At 42.0% G+C, this 26,942-nt stretch overlaps 1 protein-coding gene across 2 annotated transcripts in view; it reads left to right on the forward strand.

The window, feature by feature from the left end:
* Positions 1–26,942, forward strand: part of EBF2 (EBF transcription factor 2) — a 186,736-nt gene that overhangs the window by 136,562 nt on the left and 23,232 nt on the right. For both annotated transcript variants that reach the window (XM_032855789.1, XM_032855790.1), the window contains exons 8-10: positions 12,006–12,123; positions 13,627–13,757; positions 14,639–14,765. In XM_032855789.1, the coding sequence (XP_032711680.1) occupies positions 12,006–12,123; positions 13,627–13,757; positions 14,639–14,765 (376 nt within the window). The remainder of the gene's footprint in view (positions 1–12,005; positions 12,124–13,626; positions 13,758–14,638; positions 14,766–26,942) is intronic.

Here is a 26,942-nt window from a genome sequence, read left to right on the forward strand (position 1 = left end):
TTTTTTTTTTGGGTCTTTTGTTTTTGTTTTAATTTCTAGCCATCCTATGCGTGTAAAGTGGTATCTCATTGTGGCTTTGATTTGTCTTTCCCTAAAGATATGAGCATTTTTTTCATGTGCTTATTGGCCCTTTATTTGTATATCTTCTTTGGAGAAATGTTTGTTCAAATCCTTTATTCATTGTTAAATTGGGTTATGTATCTTTTTATTGTTGAGTAGTAAGACTTTTTTTTAATATATATTTGGGATACCAGGCCCTTCCTTATCAAATAAGTGATTTGCAAGTATTTTTTTCCTTTTCCATGACTGTCTTCTCACCTTCTTGATAGTGCCCTTTGGTGTACAAAATAATTGATAATTTTTATACTGTGCTCAGATTCTATTAAGAGTATAACCTTCAATGAACACTCTTTATGTGGAGAAGGCTACTATGGAGAAAGTCTTGACTATGTGCTGTAATGGTCAAGTGAGAGACTTGGATCAAGTTCAAAATACGAAACCAAACCAGAGATTGTAGGTAGTCATGGTGAGAGGATCTGAAGGAATGGTAACTTAGGAATTTCTGAAATACATATCTTATTCAGAATGACAAAGATAATACTTTAAAACCATATAGACAGTTACTTCGTTCCTCCATTTTGTTATATGATCGATCAAATATATTTCCTAGACAGGAGCTTTGACCAGCTAAGCTACGGCACTGGTTGATCAAATATATTTAATCTGAAACATTCTTTTGTAGAGATTTGTTAAGAACAGAATAGAAATAGGAAATTTTTCTTACCAAATCATGAATCCAACCAAACTCCCTCTTCTCTCCCACCTCTCTTCTTTCCCCTGTCCCAAAACAGTTGTGGAACTTGTATTCTTTTTCCCATAATGACCAAATGAGAACAAAATCATTACATTAATTTTTTTTCAAGCATGAAACAAACCTCTCTTTAATTCAGTCTAAGTCCCAAGTATCTCAGACATAAATAAATACATACACCTATTTATCTAAACACAATAGGTTTTAATCCTTTTTCAGCTCAGATCCTTTTGAAAATTTGGTAAAAGCTATAGATTCTTTTGCCATAAAAAGCTGCATTTAAGCCATGCTTTGCTTAAAATGTTAGGTGTTTCCACATCTCTTAGGGTTCCATGGTCTCCTGACCTAAGGAAATGAAATTCATCTACCAAATGGGTATCCTCCATGTAATTTAACTCTTACAAAGGGGACCTGTCCCCTTGGGAGTTCACTTGATAATCTTCCCACCTTCTTATAAGTGCCATCTGTTCGAGGTGACTCCTGGATCCATATCCTTAGACCTCAGCCTTCTCTGGAGCTGCAGAAATCCCACTCTACCTTCTTCCTGGGCATCTTCCCTCGGGTTACTAATGAGCACATGTTCATGGCAGAATTCAATACTTGCTCTCTGGATCCATGCCTTCCTATTTTTATTGGTGAAGTGTCACTTCCTCCCCCTAAGTATATGCTAAGTCTGTCTCTTCTCCTGAACACACCTGCAATAGGTCCCTGCTTCTCCTTCTTCCTTGTCCAGTCCTAAAGCACAGATTTGGAAAGGCAAGGCTGATTAATACCTTCGTACCCAGCACATCCCCTGTTGTTTCCATATACCCACCGCTCGCTAGGCACACCTCACTGATTTCTACTACGTGGACTATTACTTGAACCTTTCCACACATTTGCCCCTCTGCTTGTGATCCTTTTGCCCCCTCTAATTTGTGACTTTTAGTCATGCTTCAAGACTATACGTGAATGGCACCTACTTTTTGAGGCATTTTTCTGACTCTCCCTGACAGATTCATTGACTCCTTCTTCTGGCCATTGTTCCATTCTCTACACACTGCTACCCCACCATCAGTTACATTGTCTTGCAATTATTGTTCATCTAAGAGACTGTGCTGCTTGAGGATAACATATATATTTTTTTTAATTTTTGTATTTCTCCCCAGTGCCTAGCATAATACCTGCCACTGTAAAGAGCTCAATAAATTGTTTTTAAATAAATTTTTTTAAGAGAGAGAAGGGAAAAAAGGAAGAAAGAAAGGGAAAAAAGAAAGATTTTTGTGGTCCCCAAAGTATCTAACTCCATGAGCCATACATGCAGAAAATCATTCCTGCCCTCTTTGAAATGGAACAATTTGGTGAAACACCCAGATTAACAGCTCAGTGAAGGAAAAGAAAGAAATTTATGTCTGGTTGAAGCTGACAGTCCTGTTAAGACATAATGAACCCCATTCTTTATCTCTCTGCATTGTGGGTAGAGGGCAGGCGGTTGGAAAATCTGGAAGAAAATCAAGCCAAGACAAGGAGAAGTCAAACATATTGTCACTTCCCACATTCAGGTTTTAAAACACAGAAGTTGGTAACATTTGGGCAGTTGTTGCCAACTTATTCTCAGAGATAGGCTGACTGGGTCTACTCCCAGTCATGGTGAAAACACTGATGCACTCATTCATTTGTCCAGCCACCCACTCGATATTACTGAGGACCCTCTGTGTGCCAGGAACTATCCTAGGTGCTAGAGATACATCAACAAGCAAAACAGATATAATTCGCCACCCTTGAGGGACTTACCTCCCAGTGGGGAGATAAGGAGAATATGACAAATGAGTGAATCACATAGCTTAGCTACGTTTCTCTGTGGTCTTCAAGCGACCTGCCTGGAAGCACAGGGCATGACCTGATGCCAGTTGGTTGGTGCTGAGTACTGAGACTTAGTGGTGTGGTCATGGGCAACTGAGGTAGAATCTAAGGGATGCCTGCCATTATAATAATAGTAAGTGTGGATGCTCTTCCCAGTGGTTTTCTAAGTTTTCCGTGGTATCAGCTATAACACGACACTAATGTCAGCAGATCACTAACTTAGTTGGTATTGAGAACATTCAAGATCTGGGTGCCAGTTATTTTCCTTTGCCTCAACAAGTCTTTGTTTTATTTTTTTAAAGATTTTATTTATTTATTTGACAGACAGAGATCACAAGTATGCAGAGAGGCAGGCAGAGAGAGAGGAGGAAGCAGGCTCCCTGATGAGCAGAGAGCCCGATGCAGGGCCCGATCCCAGGACCCTGAGATCATGACCTAAGCCGAAGGCAGAGGCTTTAACCCACTGAGCCACCCAGGCACCCCAATAAGACTTTGTTTTAAGCAGGCATGATGACTGTAGAGGCTTGGGGTATTTTCCATCACACCAGTAAGCACCAACTTGCCCGTTAGTCATTCTGGAATTAGGAGCATGCACCTGGCTATATCTCTAACCTTAGGATAATTTTAAATAAACTCCCTTATTTACAAACTTACAGCTTTCATGTAGTTAGGATAAGATTTTTACCATCATTTGCTGAACTTTTCTGAGTGACTCTTGTGTGTCTCAGATTCACCCCTAAATTATTCCATTTTTAGTTTAGGTCCACCAAAATCATCATTTTTTATATACTTATTCTAGGGAGAAGACTGAGAAATATATCCTGGCAGGTCTTGCCATCTGTTGCCTCAAGACATAAAAGGTCAAGATAGATGGGAAGCACATGCATACATTTGCAATGAGAGAAAAGTTATCTTGGGAGCCAGACTAGGGAAGGACATCAGGGCTGAGCTGATTCTTGTTTTATGGGGGCTCTGCACATGCCTCCAGGATGGGCCTGCCAAAAGGGGATTTTGAGGATCCTTGTAGGGGGTGAGAGAAAGAGTTTTGCCATGGAGGGGGGGACACAGATAACAGGTCTGTCAGACGTCTGAGGAAGAGAGAGCAGTGCATGGTGGCAGGGAGAGGGGAATGGAAGACGCAAAGATCTCTATCAGGATGAAGAAAGGAAGTGAGGCCATGTGAGCACCAACTGGCATCAGTGGGGTAGCTGGATGCTGTGAGAGGCCTTGGGCCTGATGCAGCCACTGCACGGGAACAATGGGGAATTTAGTGTAGATGACAGAGACACCCAGTCCACACAGCGGGGCGTTAGCCACCAGTCTGTTTGACTGAACGATGCAGGAGCAAAGGGCATGGCTACTCATGTCTTGGAACAGGGCCAAGAGCCATCCAACAAACCCTTATGATTTCTTAAACCCCCAGTTCTTATATAAAACTTTTTAATGGCACCACCATCTATTTTCCTTAAATAAAAAATGTTGAGTGTTTCTCTCACACCCATTGAAGAGGGGAACGAGAGTTTAAATTAACTCCAAATGGTAAAAATTTAATACAGCTCCAGCTGCCTGCAGGTCTCTTCAGTTCAGATCTTTCAATTCAAGAGCCACTCCAGCTGCTCTGTGATCTCATGCACCATTTGAAGGTTGCTGTGCTACCGAGCAGCAGTTTTAAAGCTCATAATGAAAATCACTTGACTTATGGCCTCTCTAATCAACAGGTGAGTCCATTATCTGGTGGTAAAACAAACCAGATAGTCTGAGAAATAATAATTATCTACTTGGAGTCAGGAAAAAAAAAAAAACCCTCTGAGGGTCTGAGGATATTTCCCTTGGTCCAGTGCTTTAAGCTTGGGGAAGGCTTTCTGTGGGTTACTTCAAGCTTTTGTCTTCTCATAGGATACCCTTCTAACACCCCTACCCCATGCCTTTTTGCATCTCAAATGGGGACAAGAATCAGGGTGATAAGAATTTTAACCAACCCACATAGGGAATGTGTTTTGAGTTATTCATGGGAGAAAAGGAAGAGAAGCAATAGAAGGTAGCTGTCTGCGTGTAACTCTTGGGAAAGGGCTTGTCAGATTTCAGGCAGGTGGAAACAAAGCTTAAAGGCTGAAACATTTTAGGAGACTCAAATTTGGGTGCTAAAACCTAATACCAAACACATTCCTGAACAATCAGATGCAGAACTTCCTGGAAAGCAAAGCTTTCTTAGTTTTGCAATAGGAGTACATCGGTGTGTAGCTGCTTATGGGGACTACATGCTCCTGGTTTTTGATGAATGAGAGGTGATTCGTGAGGTCCCTGGGGGGCAGGGTTTGGTGGAAGAGAATGGCCCAGCGAGTCAAGAACTACATCAAATATGTTAAGGCTCCCCAGTGATTCTCAAAATGTTTGCTAGTAAAATACTGCCCTTGACCCTAACCATCCCACTTGGCATATGTTTTAGATGGGGAAAGCAATGGGTTCAATTGCAATGGAATAAAATGAGGTAGAGTAGATGTAGCCAGTGTCTATGTATGACCTTTGAGATGGGGGGAATTTGGCAGTAAAGCAGGCTTCCTGATGACATGAGAGGCTGGTTGAAAAAAATTGCCACTTGATTTTTGTACACATTCTAACTGGTTTTTAAAAAACAAACTCTTAAAAGATGGCTATCCTAAGCCAAATTTGCAAATCGTGCCAGTGGAATGGTCTTCAGTATACTACTGCGCTTATGCCAATTTGATTTTATTTTTTAAGTGCCAGAAGAATGATTTCAGTGACCTTGAGTAGTGTAACAAAACTTTTTCAACTCTTCAAGGCCTCTCTCAAATCTCATTTCCTTGATGGAAATGGTGGTCACCGCTTTCATTATAGGTTCATTTTTCTCACCTCTGGGCTCCTGGAGTATACGGTGGCCACACAGTTTAGTCCTCAGTTATGCATTGCTATCTAGTCATCTCTTCTGATTATGTGTAGTGTTTCTTATGCATCATCAACTCCTTGGTAAGCTCCTTGAAGTCGTGACAATGTTTTCTGTGAGTCTCCATTGCACGCAGCAGTACCGTGTCACTAGGAACATCACCGGGAGTATCAAAAACCACCTCTGACTGATCAAAACATAGGGCTGTCTTCTTACTAAAGAAAGTGTCTTCTCAGGAGCTATATCATTAATGCCGCAGTCCCCCCTCCCTTGGTGTGAGCAGCCCCCCAATGCCCCACATCTGTCTCGACAGCAATCAACTTTGTGTTCTGTTTGGCACTTGATCCTTAAACGAACAGAAAATTTAGCCTTAGGGAATATGAAACAAGAGTGATTGCTTAGAATTCTGGGAATTCCTTTAAAAAAAAAAAAAAGATGACAAAATCCGTACTTGTTGGGTAGGTGTTTAAAGGTAATTTTGGAGACCCTGGAGTCCAGTAACAAAGAAGAATCTAGGCTTTAAATCTGGTTTGAAAATACGATGTGTGCCAAGAATCAAGTGGTGGGGAGAAACAATTTGCAGTAGCCAATTGTTTGTTGTTAGCCTGGGTTGGATTAATGGAGGCTTAGACAAAATTGTTTCATCAGAGTCCCCTTGTCGAATGCGAAAATTAGCCAGTATATAAAAACACCAACGGAGTATTTTTTCCTCATGGTGTAGACTCCAGACTTGGTTGCCCAGCACAACCAGAAGTCTGTCTTGCTTTTCTCTGTCCCTTTAATGGTCTCTATGTCTCTTTCCTCCTACCACAGGTGGAAAATAAAATCCCACATAATAGTTACGCTTTGGGAAAGCTGAAATAACATATATAGCAACTGAACAGTTATAAGGGAAAAGCACATCATGAATTTAATTCCATTTCCAGATGTAAAATGTCATAAAGAATTTTTTTTCCATACTTGGCAAAATAACAGGAATTTTCAAGACCATTTTATTTAGCTTGGTGGATGCGTGTTTGTGGGTAGGTATCAGAAAGCCTTGCACCTCGGGTGTGCTCTAAATACTACACATCCGGGCTTTACTGAGATTAAACTACCAAAGATCCACGTTCAGCTAGAAGGTACATGACCCTCATTGAAACAGAGGGGAAATGTGTCCGCCAAATGGTTGAAATGGGTGTGTTTTCAAAGCAAGGACTCTGAAACGTATGGGAAGGTTTCTAACCCAGTATAATTATTCTCCCGTGGGTACAGACGCTAGGATTCTCATCTGTTTCAAAGAGCAGTTCATGTAGTCATTCCACACATTTTTCATTCCGACTTCTCTTTTTCCTTTACCCTTCTATGTGAGACGTAAGGCCTTTGTAGGAACATCTGGGCATGAGCTGAGAAAGGGTGGCTGGGGGTTGACTCCAAGCTGGTCCTTCCTCTGACTTGAGTAATTCAACCGAATCATACAAGTTATAGCTTGGAGAAAGAGAGATGTTTAAAAAAAAAAAAAAAAATTGAAGTGTGATGTTCCAACAAAGCCGAAGACATTTTAGAGTGAGACGTAAAAATGCCCCGTGGGTGGGCATTTTTATGTAAGTAAGTCAGGTTGGTAAGGGTTCCCATGTCGCCTGCTATCATTCCAATACCAAAGGAGCCGTTCCTCCATTGGAAACCTGATTGTACAGATGAACGGATGTGCCCACCTAAAGAGTAACTCCCCCCCGTGGCCTTGTACGGGCAGGAAAGAGCGCTTAACAACTCAGCTCCTGCTTCGTGTAAATTATTAGAGTGAGGGACATGGGAGTACTTTTAGATAATGAGAAGAAAAAAAAATAATTTGAGAAAGCCAATCAGTTTTCTTGAGTACTTTCAGCAGTTGCTAACACAGTTGTAGATTTTGGTCTCAAAACTGTCTTGTATTTTTCAAGGGGAGCTACTGACTTTTTCTTCATGTGGCTAAGACTGCCATTTAATTGAATGATTCAGAACGGAACCTACACTGCCACTCTCCAGTTGCTCTGTGTGAAAACTCACTAAAAATTCGAGATCACACGAAGCAAAATAAGGAATCGCAAAAATTGGAAAAACTACTTCCACTTAAAAAATGCAAGCAATTTCAATGGATCCCTACTTTTCTCTCTCGGAATTTTGTCTTTTTAAAGTGCCGTGTCATAAAAAACATTTGCCTGAGTATCATGGGTTATTGCTTTTGTGTTGAAATATCTCAGTCGAGGAGAGCTGTAATCTATGGTAGCTTGGGTTTCTGACCTGCAGGCTTTCCCTTCGGAGCTTTGAGCTAAAATATAGATACACCAACTATGAGAAACAAATGAAAGCTGTCACAGTGTCAGCAGCAAAAACCGGGGGTCCGTCCCACACAAATTATAGACATCTGTATTCCTAATTGGCATTCTTTTGGGCCATGCCAGCAGAATGGCAGTGCCAAGAGAGGCTGACAGCTTTAGAAAAGACCAGGTATCAGGTTTAGGTGATAGGAGACACTGATGAGACATAGAAGTTCCTTTGTCAGCAATATACTCCATATGTTTGTTATAAGGCCCGTGACTTCTAGTTTTGGCTACCTCCAAAACGGCACCCTTTGTCAAGACTAAATTTGCTACCTTGAAAACAGATCAGCTCATGAGCTCAGGAGAGCAAGTGGTACTGATGGTTATATGATCAGAAGATCGTTGGCAAAGATGCATACAAATAGTTAACAAGGTAATGGTAAGAAATGTTGACCTTGATTTGTTTAGCTAAGATGTAAAGATTTTTGAAGGTCAAAGGTGTCCTTGTGTAGTGTTTTGGAGTCTAACTGTGTCTGACCCTCTAACATTAAGCTGCTGTGGCCTGCAGTTTTGAAGAGTGAAGCAAACCAGGGGAAAAGAGAGAAGGGGGGAGAACAGGAAATGGAGTGAGGTGTTTCAGGAAGTTGTCAGGGGTTGACTGATTGATTCCAGATGGAAAAGGTCAGCCTTCATGACCCAGGAAATACTCACTAGGGGAAAGAAGTTGGCTTGTGGAAAGGGAAGGCCTGGGAGTGAGACGACGCTGGAATGCACATTCCACTTCCTTTAGTCCCCAAACATTCAGAAACTTTAACTTGTCTGAATAGAATAATATCAGTGTTGTCATCATTCATCAGAAAACAGGGAAGGAAGTTAAATTCAAAGCTTTGAATGGACCAAATGTATATTCACCTCCATAATGTAGTTCATTTTCTTCCAGAAGGAGAGTGGTTGTATGTAAAAATCAGTATTTGTGTGTGTTTGTGTGTGTGTGTGTGTGTGTGTGTGTATAAAAACAATGAGCAAACACGTCCTGTTTTGCATGCTGAAGTTGGGGGATTAAATTCTCTACGTTTTCCCAGTTCCCTTTAATTGACAGACTCTTCTAGATATCCCACAGCCCAAGATATTTGAAATATTAAAAATGGGAACTTGCCTCGTATCTATATATATACACACACACGCACATACATTTGGACATAATTTAAAATCTTGTAATAAATTTTGCAGACACTGAAATAATTCAGGTTAATTCCCTTGCTGTCATGAGAGGCCAGCGCTAGCCAGCAAGAGATTAAAATTTATTTCCATTGTTAATAGAAAATAATGAAGTGCATCTGAACCATCAGGGTATGTCATTCGGGAAATGTTCACTTTGGAACCGAATCTCACTCCACCCAAATGGACAATGATGAAATCAGCTGGCTCGAGAAAGCCCCATATTTTGTGGCAGGAATGCATGAGGAGCACGAAAGTACAGTATGACAAGAAGCTTGTGGAATGAATTAAAATGGTCTCAGAGAGAATGCTCTCTCTCCCCCCATAATCCTCAGACAGCCTGGGGTTCCCCTCCCTGTGCCTAGCACAGCTCATTAGCAATTAAAGCCTGAAGCGCCCTCTTGTTTCTAGGCTTTCTGGAGATGGCAGCTACATCAATCCATTCACACACACAATTTATAAAAGTTACCTGATTCCTCTTGTTTCTCCACCTTCTCCTGTTATTTTCAGAGGGTAAGCGCATGCCGAGGTGAATGCCTTCAACCCTCATACTCCCCTTAATCCACGCCAGGAGCCTTGGCTTCTCTCTTCCTTTGACTATGATGCCATCTTGTGCTTGCCCTGACAAGGACTTGGGCCTCCAAGCACTCGTGGACAGCGACGGACGTCTACATCTTATGGTGGCCTCCGTACGATAGGAAATTTCTGAAAGCATTTTCCCCAGACTCTGAACATGTTGACATGGGACAATCTAGATCCAGAGCTAGACAGGGTACACCCCTGAATTATGGGCTATTGACAATCATTTTCTGAATGACAACGGAGATTCCGTTAAGTTCCTTTTGATGTCACAGAGAGGTGGGGACACCATACCTGTAGTGTACTCACAGGAGAGGAACTGAAATATGGGAGAGACACATAGCTGACTGGGAACACGTTCTGTCGTCTTTGAATCTCCAGGGCCTGATATAATACCCAACATGTTGTGGGAGTTCAGTGAATGCTTTTGGGATGAATGATTGAAACTCGCTAATGTCTGTGGAAAATTCCTGTATGCTACTGTCATGCCCATGGGACCAAGGTTAGGTGAAATATTTTGGGGACTCATGCTTTTAAGGGTTCCCCTGAACCTCTAATATATTAAAATATATATTTTAAAAAATTAAAAGCTACCATCTAAAACTCCATTGAAGGTAAAAAATAAAAAATTCAGAAGGGTTTCCTTGGGGTGGGGGTTAGGGAGTGGGGAGGATTGACTGAAAAGGGACACAGGATAACTTTCTGGGGGAGATGGGAATGTTCTGTACCCTGATGTCTGTCTTACCTGGATGTATCTGTCAAAAGTGTGCAGCTAAGATTCGTGCATTTCAATGTATGTAAACTTCACCTAAAAAAAAAGATGGATTTATTATACTACCCCATTCACTTTGTTTGCTTGAAATTACTCACAGTTGAAAATTTTAAATGCCATCTAATGAATCTTACTTCACATTAGAGATAAAGTAGAGCCGAGGTTCCCCTCACCTTCATTTAATGAGAAGGAAGGGGTGGCAGAAAAATTATAAGTAGAATATCAGCAAATTTAATTTGGGAGTAGACAGGAAGAATCATTTTTAAATACAGCTCTTCATTACGTACCTATTCAATGCCTTTCCTCCAGAGAGGTGTGTATGTGTGTGTATGAAAATGTATATAACAAGTTATTTCCTCCAAAAAAATTACATGCATAACAGACACAGAGACTCATGTCTAAGACAGCCCATCCTCCTGGGTCAAGTAGGTAGTGGGTGCACTCAAGTCCACCCACCTCTTCTATACTTTCCCAACTATTCTGGCCTTTCCTGACCTCTGCCTCTTGGAACTACAACATACACGTCGAACTCTACTTGATCACCCAAAAGCGAACTCTCTGAGGATAGGGGCGCAGCCTTGTAACTTCTGATATCCAGCCTGTGTGTCTGCCTTTCCAGAGCCTCCCTCAGAGCTTACACTACGGAAGGGCCTCAATGAGTAATGTCGCCTGTCCTGGTGACAGGCCAAATAAGGCAGACGGGAGGCAATTAGGGGGGGAACTCATCTCCATGTGGCATGCGCCAGGCCCTGCACCTAGGGCTTTACATGTAATATCCTATTTTATCCTTAGTTTATTTATTGAGCCCTGGAGATAGTCATTGTTGATTACGTTTTACAGATGCGAAAAATGGAGATTAGAAAAGGTGAGGTAATTTGTCTCACGTTACCGGGTGGCAAAACAGCAGTTGTGGTGTTTTTAGTTCTCTCTGATTCCCAATCCACATTCTTCCACTGCCCCACACCCATCTCTTCCCTTTCCTCTACCTAGATTACTAAATATCCTACATTTTCAACACCGAATTCCAGCAAATTCATCTTCTCACCAGAAATTGGAGCTTCTCTGCCACTGCTTTCTAGTGGGTGGGGACAACCCACCAACGGCTCCTCAGACCCATCTCTGTGCCCAGCATGACTTCAGCAGTCATTAGAAGTGCGAGAACCCATTCCCAAGCTGGGAGACATGTCCTCCCAGCTGGTGTTGCAGTCTTCCCTTCCTGAGTGCACACAGTTGGCTCCTTGGCGTGACCACATCTCCAGGGTCAGCTGGGAATGGATTGTCCAGGTCCTGTAAGAGAGAATGAGGTTTTTAGAACCAGCAGGCAGATGGCCAGTTGCCCCACTCCATCACCAGGGCATGCCTTGAATGCAAATAAATAACAGCGTCCGAGTGAAGTGTGGCCTCTTTTTCCAGGAAGTTCGGCCATAATCACAGGGGGAGGATGACCTGATGAGATGCCGAGGGCATGGTCTGGCCCAAGATTCTGTTCCATCTCTTATTAGCCATAGGGAAGTCTGGCAAGACAGTAGACTGTGGCTTTTCCTACTTTATGTACAGCTAACTCCCCCCTCCCCCCGCCAATTTTTTACTTTAAATATGCAGGTTGTGTTGTCAACAACGGTGAACGTGGATGGACATGTGCTGGCTGTTTCCGACAACATGTTTGTTCATAACAACTCCAAGCATGGCCGGCGAGCAAGAAGGCTGGACCCATCAGAAGGTGAGGCTGCCTGTCACCTGGGCTGAGAATGGGCCAACAAATCAAGGTCTCCACCATGGTCTTGGTTTGAATTTTAAATTTCTCTCTGGGCGGGCATGGAGAAAGTACACAAGATCATGTGGGTTTTAAGTGAAGTTGTAAACACTGACTCCTGCCTGTTCTGTTGCAACCCCGCATGCCTCCCAGCCGGCACTCCGGCCTCCGTGCATCCCTGCCTCTGCCATCCAGTCCTATGTTTTTATTTTTGCTAGATGGGCATTGAGGCAAACCTAGGCCTATGACATCTTAGTTAAACAGGAACATTACAGTGCAGACGTGTATGAATAAGTGTCAGATGTGCCCTTAAACAGATTGTGGCCAGAACAAAACAATGTGCAGAATGAAATTGACACTAATTGATTTTTGTTTGCTTGGACAAGAAGAAATCATGATCTGCTCTGGGTACTTTTCCATGTGCATTAAAGTCGTCAGAAATACTGGTAACTGTTCAACTTCAAGTTGTCCAAAAAATTAAAGCATATCAAGGAGGATAACTGACAAATACCTGAGTAAATTCCATCTTTTACACTCCCCAACTCACTGGGGTAGTAAGGCTTTATAATATAGGGTGAATGGCTAACCTAGGCTACTATTTTAGTGTGATGTTTTGCTGTATACTGCCCACCAGCTCCCAGCTCAGCTTGGCCCTTAAAATGTGTCTTGTATCAATTTAAATAGGAATTAATGAACTGAAAGAAAATGATTGAATCAGTAAAGAATTTGGAGTGGTGTTAATTCTCCCACAGTGGGCACTGAAAGGGGAGAAGAAAATCCCAGGGTTCAGAACTAGGAACCCATCCAGTTTCTTTTGACTGATTGGATGTGATTGACTGGCTGTTCAAAGGGGGCTCATGTTTTTGGAGTCCTGCCAAAGTTCTCCTCCACCTTTGACCCTGTCAACTTTGGAAATGGAGTGATGGATTGACTTTAGTTATGGCCTGAAAACCATATTGGGTTCCTGTTGGGATGCAAAGTCCAGAGGCCTTGAACATATGGAAGAAGGGGGGGGCTAAATCTGTCCTACAAAGTTAGGAAAGTGATTAGAAATTGTCTCTTGATAGAGTTGAAAAAACCCCCAACTATGATAGATTTTGCTTTCTCCTTCTCTCTAGCACATTAGCAGGCCTTGTAAATCTTAATGTCTTGGGGCAGAGGAGGTGGGGAGAGAAAAGGGATTTACACATTTCCAGTGTAATCAACTTATAAAAATATGGGGAGAAACAACACGGTTTTAAAAACACTCCTTGCACAATTAGTTAAGTGTTCCACGTTTTCATACATAATGGTCAACTCATTAGGCTTTAATGACCTGGTGAAAACCAACAACCAATTAGGGAATGATGGCAAGTCAGCAAAGCTTGACTTGAACCTGGAATAACCAACTTCCAAGAGCAGCCAATCCCCAAAACTTCAGATTTCAACCATCAAAGGACAGCCTTGACTTTTTCTTTTCTATCTTCTTAGCTACCCCCTGCATCAAAGCCATTAGCCCAAGTGAAGGCTGGACCACAGGAGGAGCCATGGTCATCATCATTGGGGACAACTTCTTTGATGGCCTCCAAGTGGTGTTTGGGACCATGCTTGTATGGAGTGAGGTAGGCAAAGGCTACTTGCTTCCCTGATTTTCTTTGGCCCAAAGATGGTTTTGATTTGGGAAAATGTAATTCCTGGAGCATCAGTGACATGAATGCACATTACTGAGTACCTACTATGAGCAAAGCACCAAGAATTAAGACATGTAAACTACACTTTATTGTAGGCATGGATCCCTTAAAAAGATAAATATTTATTGCACCACTGTTTATAAATGTGAAAAATTAGAAACAGCCTAAATATTGAATAATAGGAGAATGGTTCAATTCCACCATTAAAAATTTGGTTTTGAAAAAGTTCTAATGGCACAGGAGAATATATTTATGCTATCATGCTAAGTGAAAAAAAAAAAATCAGGACAATGGTGTCTACAGATACAAAATCTCATTATATAACAGCCACCCACAGAAAAGTCTTGGAAACTCACCAGAATTAACAATGGCCATCTCTGGGTTACACAAGGCTAATATTTTTCTTCATATTTTTCTGTAATTTCCTAATTTTGTAAGGTGCATGTGTTCTAGTTTCATAATGAGAAAACCAACAAGACATTACAAAAAGAAAAGTAACAGTCACTACATGAGAGAGTAGCAGTGTAGGAAACAGGGAGGGAGTGAATATAGGGATGGGCCCTGGAGGTGGAGGAAGTCTTGAGCTGGGCTGTTGGGAAGGCAAGGATCTAGACAGGTTAAGCTGCGAGGAAATTCCAGGGTGGGAGGGAGAAATGTGAGAGAGAGGGACAGGGCCTTTGGCGCCATGAGTACAGCCAGTTTGTCCCAGGTGGTGTGGGGGGGGGTTGTCATTAGAGATGCTCCTGTCCTCTGTAGCCTCAGTGATAACTTGTATAGGAGGTATTTTATTTCTCTGCCTGTTCATTCCTCAGCTAATAACTCCTCATGCCATCAGAGTGCAGACCCCTCCTCGGCACATCCCTGGAGTAGTGGAAGTGACATTATCTTATAAATCCAAACAGTTCTGCAAAGGAGCTCCAGGGAGGTTCATTTACACAGGTGGGTGAGAAAATGATCCAAGAGAGACAGGCTCCTGGTTCACCTTTGCTCTACTTCCCAGTGTCTCCGCTTTATAATGATTTTACCTTTCTAGGTCTTTTTACTAGTGTGGGAAGAATGATAGTCCCACTAGTGTGGGACTGAATGATAGGCATTGAATGGGAGAAGTGTAGACTTGGTTTTAAATTTTATTTTATGCAATCAATTTCTGAATGGTTGGGAGATGATCATGGGAGCTCATTTCATGAGTGCATCTTTATAAATTTGACTCGGCTAGAACCATGCTAGAACAGACTTTTATCTAAGCGATCAGATAAAAAATTAGACCAAGTTGCCAGCTATCACTGAATTTTCTTGAAAAGGATCCATAAAAATTGCCCAGTGGTGCTGCAGAGTGATTCAAATTGCTTTAAAATTTTATGAAAGTAGGAATTATCTATGATTTCAATTTTTGTTGAAATTTGTTGATTATTTGTTAAAATTTGTTGAATATCTACTTTTTCTAGGTGGAAGGTGTAATGACTTATGAGACACGGTCCCTATTTGGAAATGTAGAAATTTTTAGAGGAGGCGATGGTATATTGCACAGAACAGCTGGGGAATTAGAATATTCAAAATGTTTCGTGTTTCCAATGAATGGAATATGAGTTACAGAAAGAGTTTAGTGTGGACTAGGGTAGACAGAAGGGTTTTCAAGGAGGAGATGGAAATCAAAAATTATTTCTAAGGGTGGGGAGGATTTGAATAGTTGAAGAAGAAGGAAGAATGTCCCAACTATGGGAATCTCATGTACTAGAGCCCAGTGGGTAAGGTGAGCATGTGTCTGAAGGAGAGAGGGCTGGTTTACAGCTGTGGCAATGTACTTGGGTAGAACTTAGACCACAACTCAGCCCACATGAGCGAGGAATAGGAGGGAAGGAAAACATAAAACAGCCTAAAAGCCCTATAGGGTACCTAGAATGGTCAAATTCAGAGATGGTGCATCAAATGGTGGTGCTCAGGTGTTGGGGTAGGGAGAATGGAAGTGTTGTTTAATGGGAACAGAGTTTCAGTTTTGTGAGATGAGAAGTTCTGGAGATTGGTTGCACAGTGTGAAGCTACTAACTAAACTATACACTTAGAAATGGCTTTGGATGGTAACTATTGTCATGTGTGTTTTACCACAGTTTTAAAAAAATGAAAACACACACACACACACACACACACACACACACACACACCACAAAGCCTAGTATGGGAAAGAGACTTGATTCATAAGACGACATCAAGTGTTTCCATGCAATGGAGAGTAACTCAAAGGTTTTCTCGTAACAAACACAAATGCTATTGATATAAAGATTGAATTAGTCAGGAGAATGATTGAAGATGGGAGGATCAACTAGGACATTGTACTTTGAAGGAGAAAATGAGGGCTATGGACAAAGAAATATATAAACTTAGAAAATATATCAGGGACACTACGAAATTCTAATAATATTTTATAGTGTCTTCTCTCGTTTGGATCCAGCCTCCCCTTCTTGTTTATGTGTAAATGCCTGGTTAGATATCACTGAGTGTAGATGGAGGAGGGTAATTTTTAGGTATATTTATTTAAAATTTCATCTTTGAACTTTCTCTCTTGAGATAGATGCAACTTGGTTGGGTTATAGTGTGTGTGTTTCTATGGAAGATGCCATTGTAATCACAGTAAAATATTTACTGCTCTAGCCCCCAAAGGGTCATAGTTTATTCATTCATTTAAATGAGTATTTATGACATGCCTAGTACCATGGGCTGGCACAACTCTAGGCTCTGAGATCTAGAAATGGGCAAGATAAAATCCCTCGTCTTGATAAAACTTATTTTCTAGAGGGAAAGACAGACGACACAGAAAATAGATGATATAATTTCAACAGTAATAAGTAAGGGATAGAGAATGAGGGAGGGCTTTGGGTGCAGTGGTCAGGGAGGGTCTCTGAGGAAGGGACACTGAATGGAGACCCATATTACAGGCGTGGAAATCTGTCCTCTTGCCTCCATATCTTTCTGACCTTTTCTCCTCTGCATTCACATTGTCTTCCTTCTGTGGCTGGAACTCTCCAGGGTTGTGTTTCTCTTTGGTTCACCAGTGTTCTCTAGAATAGACTGACTGTCAGTGAATTGGGGGTGCATGTCCCAGGCAGAGAACTGATTATAGCCTGAGAGGTGGGAATAAGCCCAGCATCATCAGGAAAGAGCATGAATACCTCTGGCCAGAGTGGTGCTGGTGGGGAGAAGATCAGTGGGAGATGAGGTAGGAAAGGCAGGTAGGGCAAGGAGTTTGGATGGGAAGACACTGAGGATGTTGAATAAGGGAGCAATCAGCATCCAGACAAGATTTGAAGCCACAGGGCTGGAGGAGATGGCCTCAGAAGAGAGTGGCACTACAGGATGGAAGAAGTCTCGAGATGGCACCTCAGGAGCTCCAGGATATAGGGCTCAGGGTGACAGGAGGAGCCAATGAAGGTGACTGAGAAGAAGTGGCTGGTAGGGTAGGAGGAATGCAGGAGGGTGGGCTGTCCCTGAGGTTAGGTGAGGAATGGGTCTCACTTTGGGATAACTTCCACATCTAGGGCTCTGGCATCTCTGTTTTATCTACCCACTGTATATAGATGACCATCTGGCCTGTGAGGAGACAGGTAGGACAAAGCAGGTTGCAACCAATCCTCAACTCTCCTCTAAAGTAATGAAAGATACTCAGGCTGTGGATGTGTGGAGCCTGGTGTTGTGTGCACGTGCACGCACATGTGTGTATACATGTGAAAACTCTCTCTGCAGCAGAGGTCCTCACCCTTGGCTGCACTTAAATCACCAACACCTGGGCTCCAGACCAAGCAGCTCTGAATCTCTGAGGGCAGGACCCACATATCAGTGTACTTGATCTATTCATTCAACAAACATCAGTTCTAAATTATGCTCAAGGCACAAAATCAGTAATTTCAGTATGCCTCTAGCAGCTTACAGTTCTAGAAGGGGAGATAGACACCTGGAGATTATGATAATTGGATTAAGTCCCATAAGAGTTATAAATGCAAGAAGCACTGAGCAAGGAGTGGCTGACTTTAGGGACTCAGTGATGGCTTTCTGGAGGAGGGGACAAAAGAGTGACATTTCTACAGCGAAGTGGGAATTTGCCACACAGAACAGAGGAGGCCATGATCCACAGTTTGTAGAAATAAAGTATCTGCTGAAAGGGGAGCCCACTTTTTTCCATTAACCATGAAAATAATAGATATTATGCTACTTGTAAATTCAAAGAATTATAGAGACGGTGAGACATTGGAGATCACCTGATCAAACTCCCTCTTTTGCAGATGGGAGAACTAAGACCCAAGCAGAAGCAACTTGTTCACAATTGTCCATTGAAATCAAGGTGGAATTAGAACAAGGACTCAGGTCTTTGGCCATCCTGCCTGGTATCTCTTATTTAGCAATTATTGTCAGCAAATAGCTCTGTTTTCCTGATGTGCTGAAATTTTATTGACTTATTGATGAAGCAGATGTCAGCTGAGCCCACCCACCATGCTCAGCTCTGTGCTGTGTGCTGGGAACACTGTAGATGAGTCAGGCTAGCAGGATCCTTTCTTCATTATGGTATAGTGACGTGAAGATGAACTACTTGGGCTCAAGGTTTGGGCTTCTTGGATGCCTCTAGTTCTTAAATCTTGTGTAAGTGACTTAACTTCTTAGTTTCCCCATCTATAAAATGGGCCATCTATCTCACAGAACTGTGGTGAGACTAAATAATATTGTGCATACCAACAGTGGTGTTTGGCTCTCCAGGGAAAAGCAGTGGGGAGGGAGTGGGAGGATTGGTGGTATTTGCTGATTTCCATGGTGCAAATACTCTGACTATGGCTAATTTCAAGCTACCAGTATGACATGAGCTGGCTCACAAAATTTCTGAACTATTAACAACCTGCTGTCACAAGCTGGCAGAAGCCAAGTCTAGAGCACCTCTTCATGTAAGTGCTTGGGATAGACAATGACTGTATCTTACTATTCAAGGATATTTTATTAAAAATATTCTTATGATTACTATCAGGGTAACCAGCATGGAAACTTCTACTATTAGGGTTATTACCATGGAAACTTGAACAAGTAATTGCAAATGTGATGAGTACTAAAATGAAGTTGTACAAGATGCCAGGAATATACACCTTCTTAAACTAAGATAATGGGGAAGGCTAAGAATAGTGCAAACACAAGATACAGAATATGCAAAGGCCCTGGGGTAAGAAAGGATATGGGATATATATGATGGCTACTATGAACAGGGCAGAAAAAATGAGTTAAAGAACGGTTGGTCTCAAGCTGGAAGGGAGAGTTGGGACCTGCTTGTTTGGCTCTACCCTAAGAGCTGTGGGGGGCTATTGGAATATTTTAAAGCTGGGGAGTGCAATGATCAGATTTGCCTTTTAAAAGGTCATTCTGGTTGAATTATAGAGAATGGCCTTGGAAGCCAGGGTGGATTCAAGGAGGTCAGTCAGAGGCCAGCTTGGTGTCCTCAGCCAGAAATGATGGCATCTTGGACTAGAATACTGGTAGTGGGGACAGGCAGAAGGGGATGGAATCTAGGAGGTTGCATTGGTAGCACTTGATGATTGATTGGATGGGGTGAAGGTTGGGGGAGGAAGGGGAGGAGATGCCTCTCAGGTTTCAGGTTTGAAAAATTGGGTGGGTATAGGGTAGAAAGTGATTTTTAAAAAGGTATAAATTGCTAAGGGAGTTCAGAGGAAGGACAAAATACTTCCAGCTGGTGGAGAGGTGGGAAGATTTAATAGTGTAAAGATGTCAATTAATGCATAAATTTAACACAATGCCAATCAAAGTACCAACAAAATGTTTGGGGAAAACTTACAAGAGTTCACCTGGAAAAATAAAGGTGTTAAAATAGGACCCCTTATTCTGAAAAATGAGAGGGCCATGCCCTACCAGACTTAAAGCTATTTTGAGTAATTAGAAGAATATGGGGCTTTGGAGGTACATGTAGAAATGTTATGCAATGGAAGAGAACATTTAAAAATAAACAGGTCTCATACACATTAATGGTATAAATACCTAAGCATGTGTATAGGTGAGAAGCCATCCCAGTCAATGTGGAAAAGATGGAATGTTTAACAAATGGTATTAGATCAACTAGCTAAGTATCCAAAAAAAAAAAAAAAAAAAAAAAAACAAAGCTGATATTATAAACTAAAACATTTGAATTAAGTCTTTTAATATACACATTGCAATGTACACATTTGCAAAAATATTGTTATTACAATCTGGAGCCTTGCTAACCTTGACCCCAAGGAAACCATCCAACATAAATCTATGATTATGTAAAAAGAAAATTTTCGCATCTTGAGGTGATGGTCATTAAATCAAAAGGAAAAGGACAAAGTGAGAACATATTCATTATTTGTGACATACTGTCTTACGCGTAAAGAGATTCACTCATTTGTTCAGTAAAAGCTTATTTTATGCCTATATTTGTCAACAACTAAGTTATGCATTGCGGATAAAGAGGTGAGTGTTAGATATCTCACAAATTAAAAAGAAAAAGAAATATGTAAATTAAAAGCTAGTAAGGAATATCAGGAGTTAATTCAGTAGGGAATTTAACAGTAAACATTTTTTAAAATCCCAATCACATCAATAAACAAATACATGCAAATTAAGACAACTACAGGATGGCATTTTTCCCCCATTAAGTTGGCAAAGATTTTCTTTTTTAACAAATGAAAATCTCCAAATCTCCAAGATATAGAAACCTGCATATGAAGGCACTACCAATGGTGGCTTCTAGATGTTGGTATTATTATTTGTTGTTTAAACTTTGCTTACTTATATGTATTATTTTCTGAAAAAATTAATAATGAAAGAAAATGTGGTGTAAAAAATTAGTGTCCCACATATTGAAATACTGAAACAGCATACATTGGTAAACTTGATTCTTTAGGTACAGAAAGAGTATTTCCAGCCAAGGAAGCAGTGAAGCTTCTTCCTGAAGACTGCTTTGGAGAAGGAAGGACCATGGGAGGCAGTTAAGGGTGAGGAGGGTGGGGATAAGTTATACATTCTTTCACAAGCAGAGAAGAAAATAAAAATACAAACACTGTCCATGATGGCTTGGGAGGCTGGTCACTCCCTCTGGAAACTTCCACCTGAGGCTACTGAGCCAAATGCAACTCAGGTTGGTAGAGACACCTGGCGAATGTTACTCAGGGAGGGGCCCAGGCACTAGAGGAAATGGATTGGTGATTTCTAGTCTGGCCCACTCAAGGAGAAGCAACTGGCATGGAAAGCCACTTTATAACCCATTGGGAGTCTTAGTCCAATAGCTGGAAAGGCAGTGGCTTCCCTAGGTGACTAGAGGTGGGGCTTTTCTTAGAGCTGAGGCCTACCTTTCCGGAGCCTGGAGAATCCCGGCTGTCTCTTTCGTGGGGTGTGGGGCGAGGGGGATGGACAGAGAGCTTGTGGGGGTTCAGCCTGCCTGAGCCACACAATCTGAGCCTCAGAGCATGCTCAACTGCAGGATAGTGTATCAGAAACCACCATAGGCCTAGACAAAATACTCTGCTCCATTGGTCAGGTGGAAAATATCATCTTGATTCCAGAGGAAAAGAAAACCTTGAGAGGTCTTGAGAGCTTTAGTGGGGACAGAGTGAGCACCAGCGGAAGGGTGGCATCCGAGAGGAGGATTCACCAGACTCAGCCAGAAAACCTGCTTTCAGATGACGGCAGGAGCATCAGTGACTTGTTTGTCCTTTTGACAAGTCACCTAACCTTGCCGAGCCTCATTTTCTTCATCTGTAAAGCTCTGGTACTAATTATACTATTACCCATAGGTGTTTCCCCAATTTGGCCGAGTATGAGAATCATGCTTGGCTTCATTCCGGACATACCAAATCATATTCTTTTGGGAGGGTCTAAGAATCTGTATTTTAAACAAAGAAAGGAGTTTGAGAAACCTGAGTCCTGCTCATTGGGCCGTTATGGAGATGTTCTGGCTGGTAAAGCACTCTGCACGTGGGGCAGTTCCTAAGAGACTGAGTCATCCCATGCTGAGCGCAGTATTTCTTCTTAAGTGGAACTTTCTGGAAGGAGACTCAAAAGGCAAGAGGTGGGAAAGGAGGCTCCAAGGGCCAACCATTGATTGTTCCTGTATCCAAGGATACACCATCACAATAAACCCAAGCCTATTAAATGTAACTTACCTGTATAATTAGCCAAAACGCAGTAATCAGTCCCCATGGCTGTTGCTGCCAAGTACAGCATAAACAACATCAGGGCTCTGAAAAACAACACATTTTCTTCACACGTGTGACTTTGCAGGTCTATTTTCCTCCAACCATGGTTTGCTAAAGTGTGGCTTTGCTGCTTCAGCACTGAGAGATCCACGTGAGAATATAGCACCTCGGGAAAGTTCTGCTTGGAGACCTAGAGGTGGTAGATATGCCAGCCTGGGCGCCGAGGAGAGAGGGTCCTCTGCTTTCCTCAAACACTTCTCCACAGAGAACCGACAGGGCAGAAAAATAATCCTGGTGGGGCACTCAGTGGGTTCATGGTTATTGGCTGTGCGGACTTGCTTGGCTGTTTTGAGAATGCAGGAAGAGAATGTCTGGAGCATGCATTTGGGGTGGAATGGCCATTGTGTATAATGATAAAATCTGTGCACCGTCCCCCCCTACCCCCCGAGACCAGTGTAAAGCCAGGATGTATGTGGCCATGGCAGGTCACTGAGCGTGTGGGGGTAGATGACCACAGCTTTTCAGTATTATTCCTATGGCTCCTTGCAGAGTCTGGTTGAAACTTTTGATTGTTGGTTAAGAACTCTCCTGTAAGTTCTGTCATCAGGTGGAATTAGTAAGAAAAAAAAAATGATGATAGTAATTCAGTAGTCCCACCTGTCATTGTTTGAGGAGGTAGGGCCAGGCTCTGTCTCATGAGCTCATGTCATCACTGCTTTTTCTCACTGCGATGGTTCTTTTAGTATCTCAACTTTAGAGATAAGAATCCTGTGGCCTGAGGTCAGCAAGTTAGTTGTAATCCTAGTGGTCTACTTCCAAAGCTGCTCTCTCCACCACTGATCTGTGCTACTTACCAATCTCGTGTAGCTTCATAGGAGAAATTCAACAAAGCCTATCTGTTTGACTTCACCCAGTAGTTTTACCTGCAAATGCCAATGGCCTTGGCTCTCTGGTTGTTCTTCTGAGGAAATGCACAGGAAACAGGCCTGGCCAGTGAGCCCAGAGGGGGCTCAGAGGATGCCTTGCCTGGTGCTCCACATTGCAAAGTGGGATGTTTCTATTATGTGATAGGCTGGGAACTTCTGAAGTGCCTCAAGTTCCCTGGAAGTCATAGAAACTCTCCTGTCCATGAGTAACTGAACCTGCGGAAGGCAAAGGAGTACCAGCTCCACTCTGTTATTAACAGAGAACTCGGCCCCAGGGTGGAAGACCATGACCAAGACTAGAGGCTTTGGTTTGAGCCCCAACATTCCTGCAAGTCACTTAACCATTCTGCACCTCAGTTTTCTGAGTGAACAAACAGGAAGGTATTTCTCTTGCAGGGAAAATGAAATGATAGATACACAAGTGCACTATGGACAGAAATTTAAAAATACAAGTCTAGTTCACTACTGTCAGCATTTGGCAGAGGCATACAGTTCCTAGGTTGAGTTCTAGGTGGCTTTGCCCTCATCACTGTTGGATGGAGTGTGGATGTGTTTGCATGTCTCCCCTTCTGTAAGAGGCTTCTCGAAAGACCTACCACACTGTGCCCTTAATATCTGGATCTAGTTAGAAATGAGGATTTTGTCGGTGATGAAGAAAGCCAGGGCAGCCTGAGAAAGGAGCAAGAGATGCTGACTTGGCCAGGTGAGCCCAGGTGCACACGGAAGAGCTGCTTGTCAAGGTGTGTGGTGGACCTTAGAAGCTGGCAAATGAGAATTAGTGGAGACACTGAGAAACCAAAGAATCCATGTCAACTAACCTCCTCCCCCAGAGGACTTCTTATCTTTTACTTTAGCACAAGCAAATTCATTTGATTACACACCCGTTTGTTTGTTTATTTATTTATTTATTTATTTTACACCCCTGTTTATTATTTGGGAGAAAGGGTTCATAAGAAAATGACCAGGAACAGGCAGCAGTTTGGAGGAGAAATGGGAGGCCTAGATTTTTCCACAAACCCCTGGATCATACCCTGAACAGTCTTGTTCCCAAGGCTCGGTGTGGGGTGTGGGGTCTTCTTTGCATAAAGCTGCTGTGCACAGATGTGCATGCAGGACTGCAAATGTTAATAGCCCAGCCACTTCACATTCCTTTCTTTTTTTCTTACAGCATTACCCTGATTGAAAAAAATCCCATTTAAGAAACGAGTCTGATTTTGAGTTAAAAATACCCCATTCAAACATCAAAAACTGGCCTGAGTACAATCGTTCCCCATTCACACTGGAAACAGGTTGACTCAACAGCCCTCCTGGTAGCCCGTAGTTTTACTGAGGTCGCTTCTACCCTCACCTCTTGTGAAATCCAGATCCATCCTCCGGCTGAGTCTGAAGAATGATGTCTCCGTTGGAAGCCCCAGTATAGGGGGCTGGTGTTTCACCGGAGACATCCCAGCCCCTTAACTGCCTGGTGCTCTCAGCTATAATATTCTAAATACACATTACCAAGAGCATGAGCTTATTCATAACTGCTCCATTGTGGCATTTAGATTTACCCTTGAAATTTATCTTTAATTTTTACAGTTGTCTCCTTAACCATGTATATTACTCCCTTCTTCAAACAATCCGTCTTCCTGCTGCAGTTTTTCTTGAAACCAAAGCGTAATTAAATATTAAATTAATATTTCATTTTAAATTAAATATCAAAAGCTTCCGTCTAATCTTTCACTTGTGCACTGCTGGTTCTCACTTCGTGTTCTTGTTCCTCTATCCACAGAGGCAGGTGCCGCCTCTTAATAATGTGTTCCTATATTATCTTTGTCCTTTTTCTTTTAATTGGTGACACTGAACTTTTGCTGCATTGAAATAAATGGATGTAGGGAAAGATTTCAATGTAGCAAAGGTTAACAACAACATAATTCAACAGCCTGTGGTTTCAACCCCACCCATCTCCACTTCTCGAAGAAGTTCACTGTGCCAAGTAGGTAATTGTCTTAGAATCATATAATGCAAGAGCTCAAAAGGGATCTTAGAGGCCATTTAGCCCAACTGTTTGTCTCTGCAGAGAGATAAACCAAAGTCCACCGGGCCTTGAAGGTGATGAATGGTCAGTCAGGGGTGGGATGTAAAGCAGATCCCAGGCCAGACCAGTTTTATCTCCTTTGACTATCCGATGCTGTGAAAAAATATAACTTGAGAGCATTAAAATGCTAATTGAACATAGGCTCTGAAGTTGGACCCAAGAGCAGTAGGGAAGAAGGTAGACAATTAGACAATGAAACTGGGAGGAAGCGGTGGGAGAGACAGAGGAACTCAATCAAAGCACAAAGAAGGCAGACCTCACAGGAATCAATGTGGAGACTCAAGGCTCTTTGAAGACGTGGATCCTGGGGGGAAAGCAGAATGGAGAAGTCCCAGAAGTAACATGAAGGCAAGAGCTGGAGTCTGTATATCTGAATTCTTCCCAATGCTAGATTGCTCTACACCTTCCTGGCCTGCCACCAGAGTAACTGTCTTTGACCAGAGCCACACAGAGAGGCATTCCTGATGCATGGTTTCTCCTTTGCTTGTTTATCAAAGTCCGTCTTCTGATCTGGTGTTTGTCTGGCAGTCACATTATATAGATTTTAGTTTTCTTAGGCAGGATCCTTTTCCATTGTTTTCTTTATTATTAGAGAAGGATAAGATTTCAAGTTAGGACTGGAGAGATCCTCTGGTTCTGTGGGCTAGACCCACATGGTCCTCAGGGAACCATGGGCTTTATGCATATCTGATGAAAGTGAAGATCCTTTGCTGCAGATGAATGCACATATGTGCAAACATACAGCTAGGCTCTGACTTCTGGAATTTTCTTGGCCTCTTGATGGCCATCCATACACTCCATGATGATCCTAGGCTCCAACTAGAGACCTACTAGTGTGAAAAGCTGAAATCCAGGCCAAAATCCCAGAGCAACCACCCAACTGATCACTCAGATGTTCCCTCACTCCATCATCTTATTTATCTCATCTCAAATTTTTGCAAAGGAATTTGATCAGCCTTTGATGCTGCCATTTTTGTGATGAGTACTGCAATTGGTCAGGACATAAATGAACTCCTGCCTGCAATGTCAATGCTGTCTTTGTTCAGGGCTGACCAGAACTCTAACAAAGAGTCCCCTTTTCATATTAACCCGTGTCCCCTATATTTTTGGGAAACAGAAATAGAGGTGTTAGCTAGAGTAAGCATTATCTGGTCTCTGTGCCTCCTCTTAAGGAAAAAAGAAAAATCATATAGAATTTATACATCTCACCAGCCTCTTGGGAAAATTAATATTGAACACCAGCCAGTTTTTTTTTTTTAATGAGTAGTTCCCAGTAGATATTTTTAGTTAAATACTATTTACTTATAAAATAAAACCTTTACACATTGCTTAAACTTTATATCTATTTGCTGGGTCCAAGATATGTAAGTAACCTCATATATTATACCCGCAATCAAAATGAGAAATGACACATAAGATCCAGGCTCTCAGGAGAAATATTATGAAATCTCAAGGTATTGATGAAAGTTTTTCCAAGGCTGATCCAAATGGGATTTAGATTCTGTGGCAGTTGAAATGTGTATTATTAAACTCCTTAAGCAAACCCGAATGACTCCCAGTGGAGGATTAAGACATTCTATGTATAGCAAAGACGAAATTCTCATGTCTGAGTTTTCTCTATTGAATTCCCCCTTGATTAGCTTCTGTAATATTTAACTTCATGCCATGCCATAATTATTTAATAAAAGGTAAATATAAATTATATTTCAGTGGGGATATGACCTTTTACCTTAATGTTATGTTACTAAAGAAAGGCATAGATAAATAGAGCCTATAGATCGAAGCATATTTTTAATTTACTCTGTTTTTGCCTTGCTAGCACTTCTATGGGTCCCTGTCAGCCAAGGGCTTGGTAGCACGTCACAGCACCCCCCCTCCACCCACCGCCCACGTGGTAGGAGAGGTTGTAAATTCACAC

The sequence above is a fragment of the Lontra canadensis genome, unplaced genomic scaffold (assembly GCF_010015895.1).
Source record: "Lontra canadensis isolate GAN:19392208 unplaced genomic scaffold, GSC_riverotter_1.0 scaffold10, whole genome shotgun sequence".
NCBI classification, from domain to species: Eukaryota; Metazoa; Chordata; class Mammalia; order Carnivora; family Mustelidae; genus Lontra; species Lontra canadensis.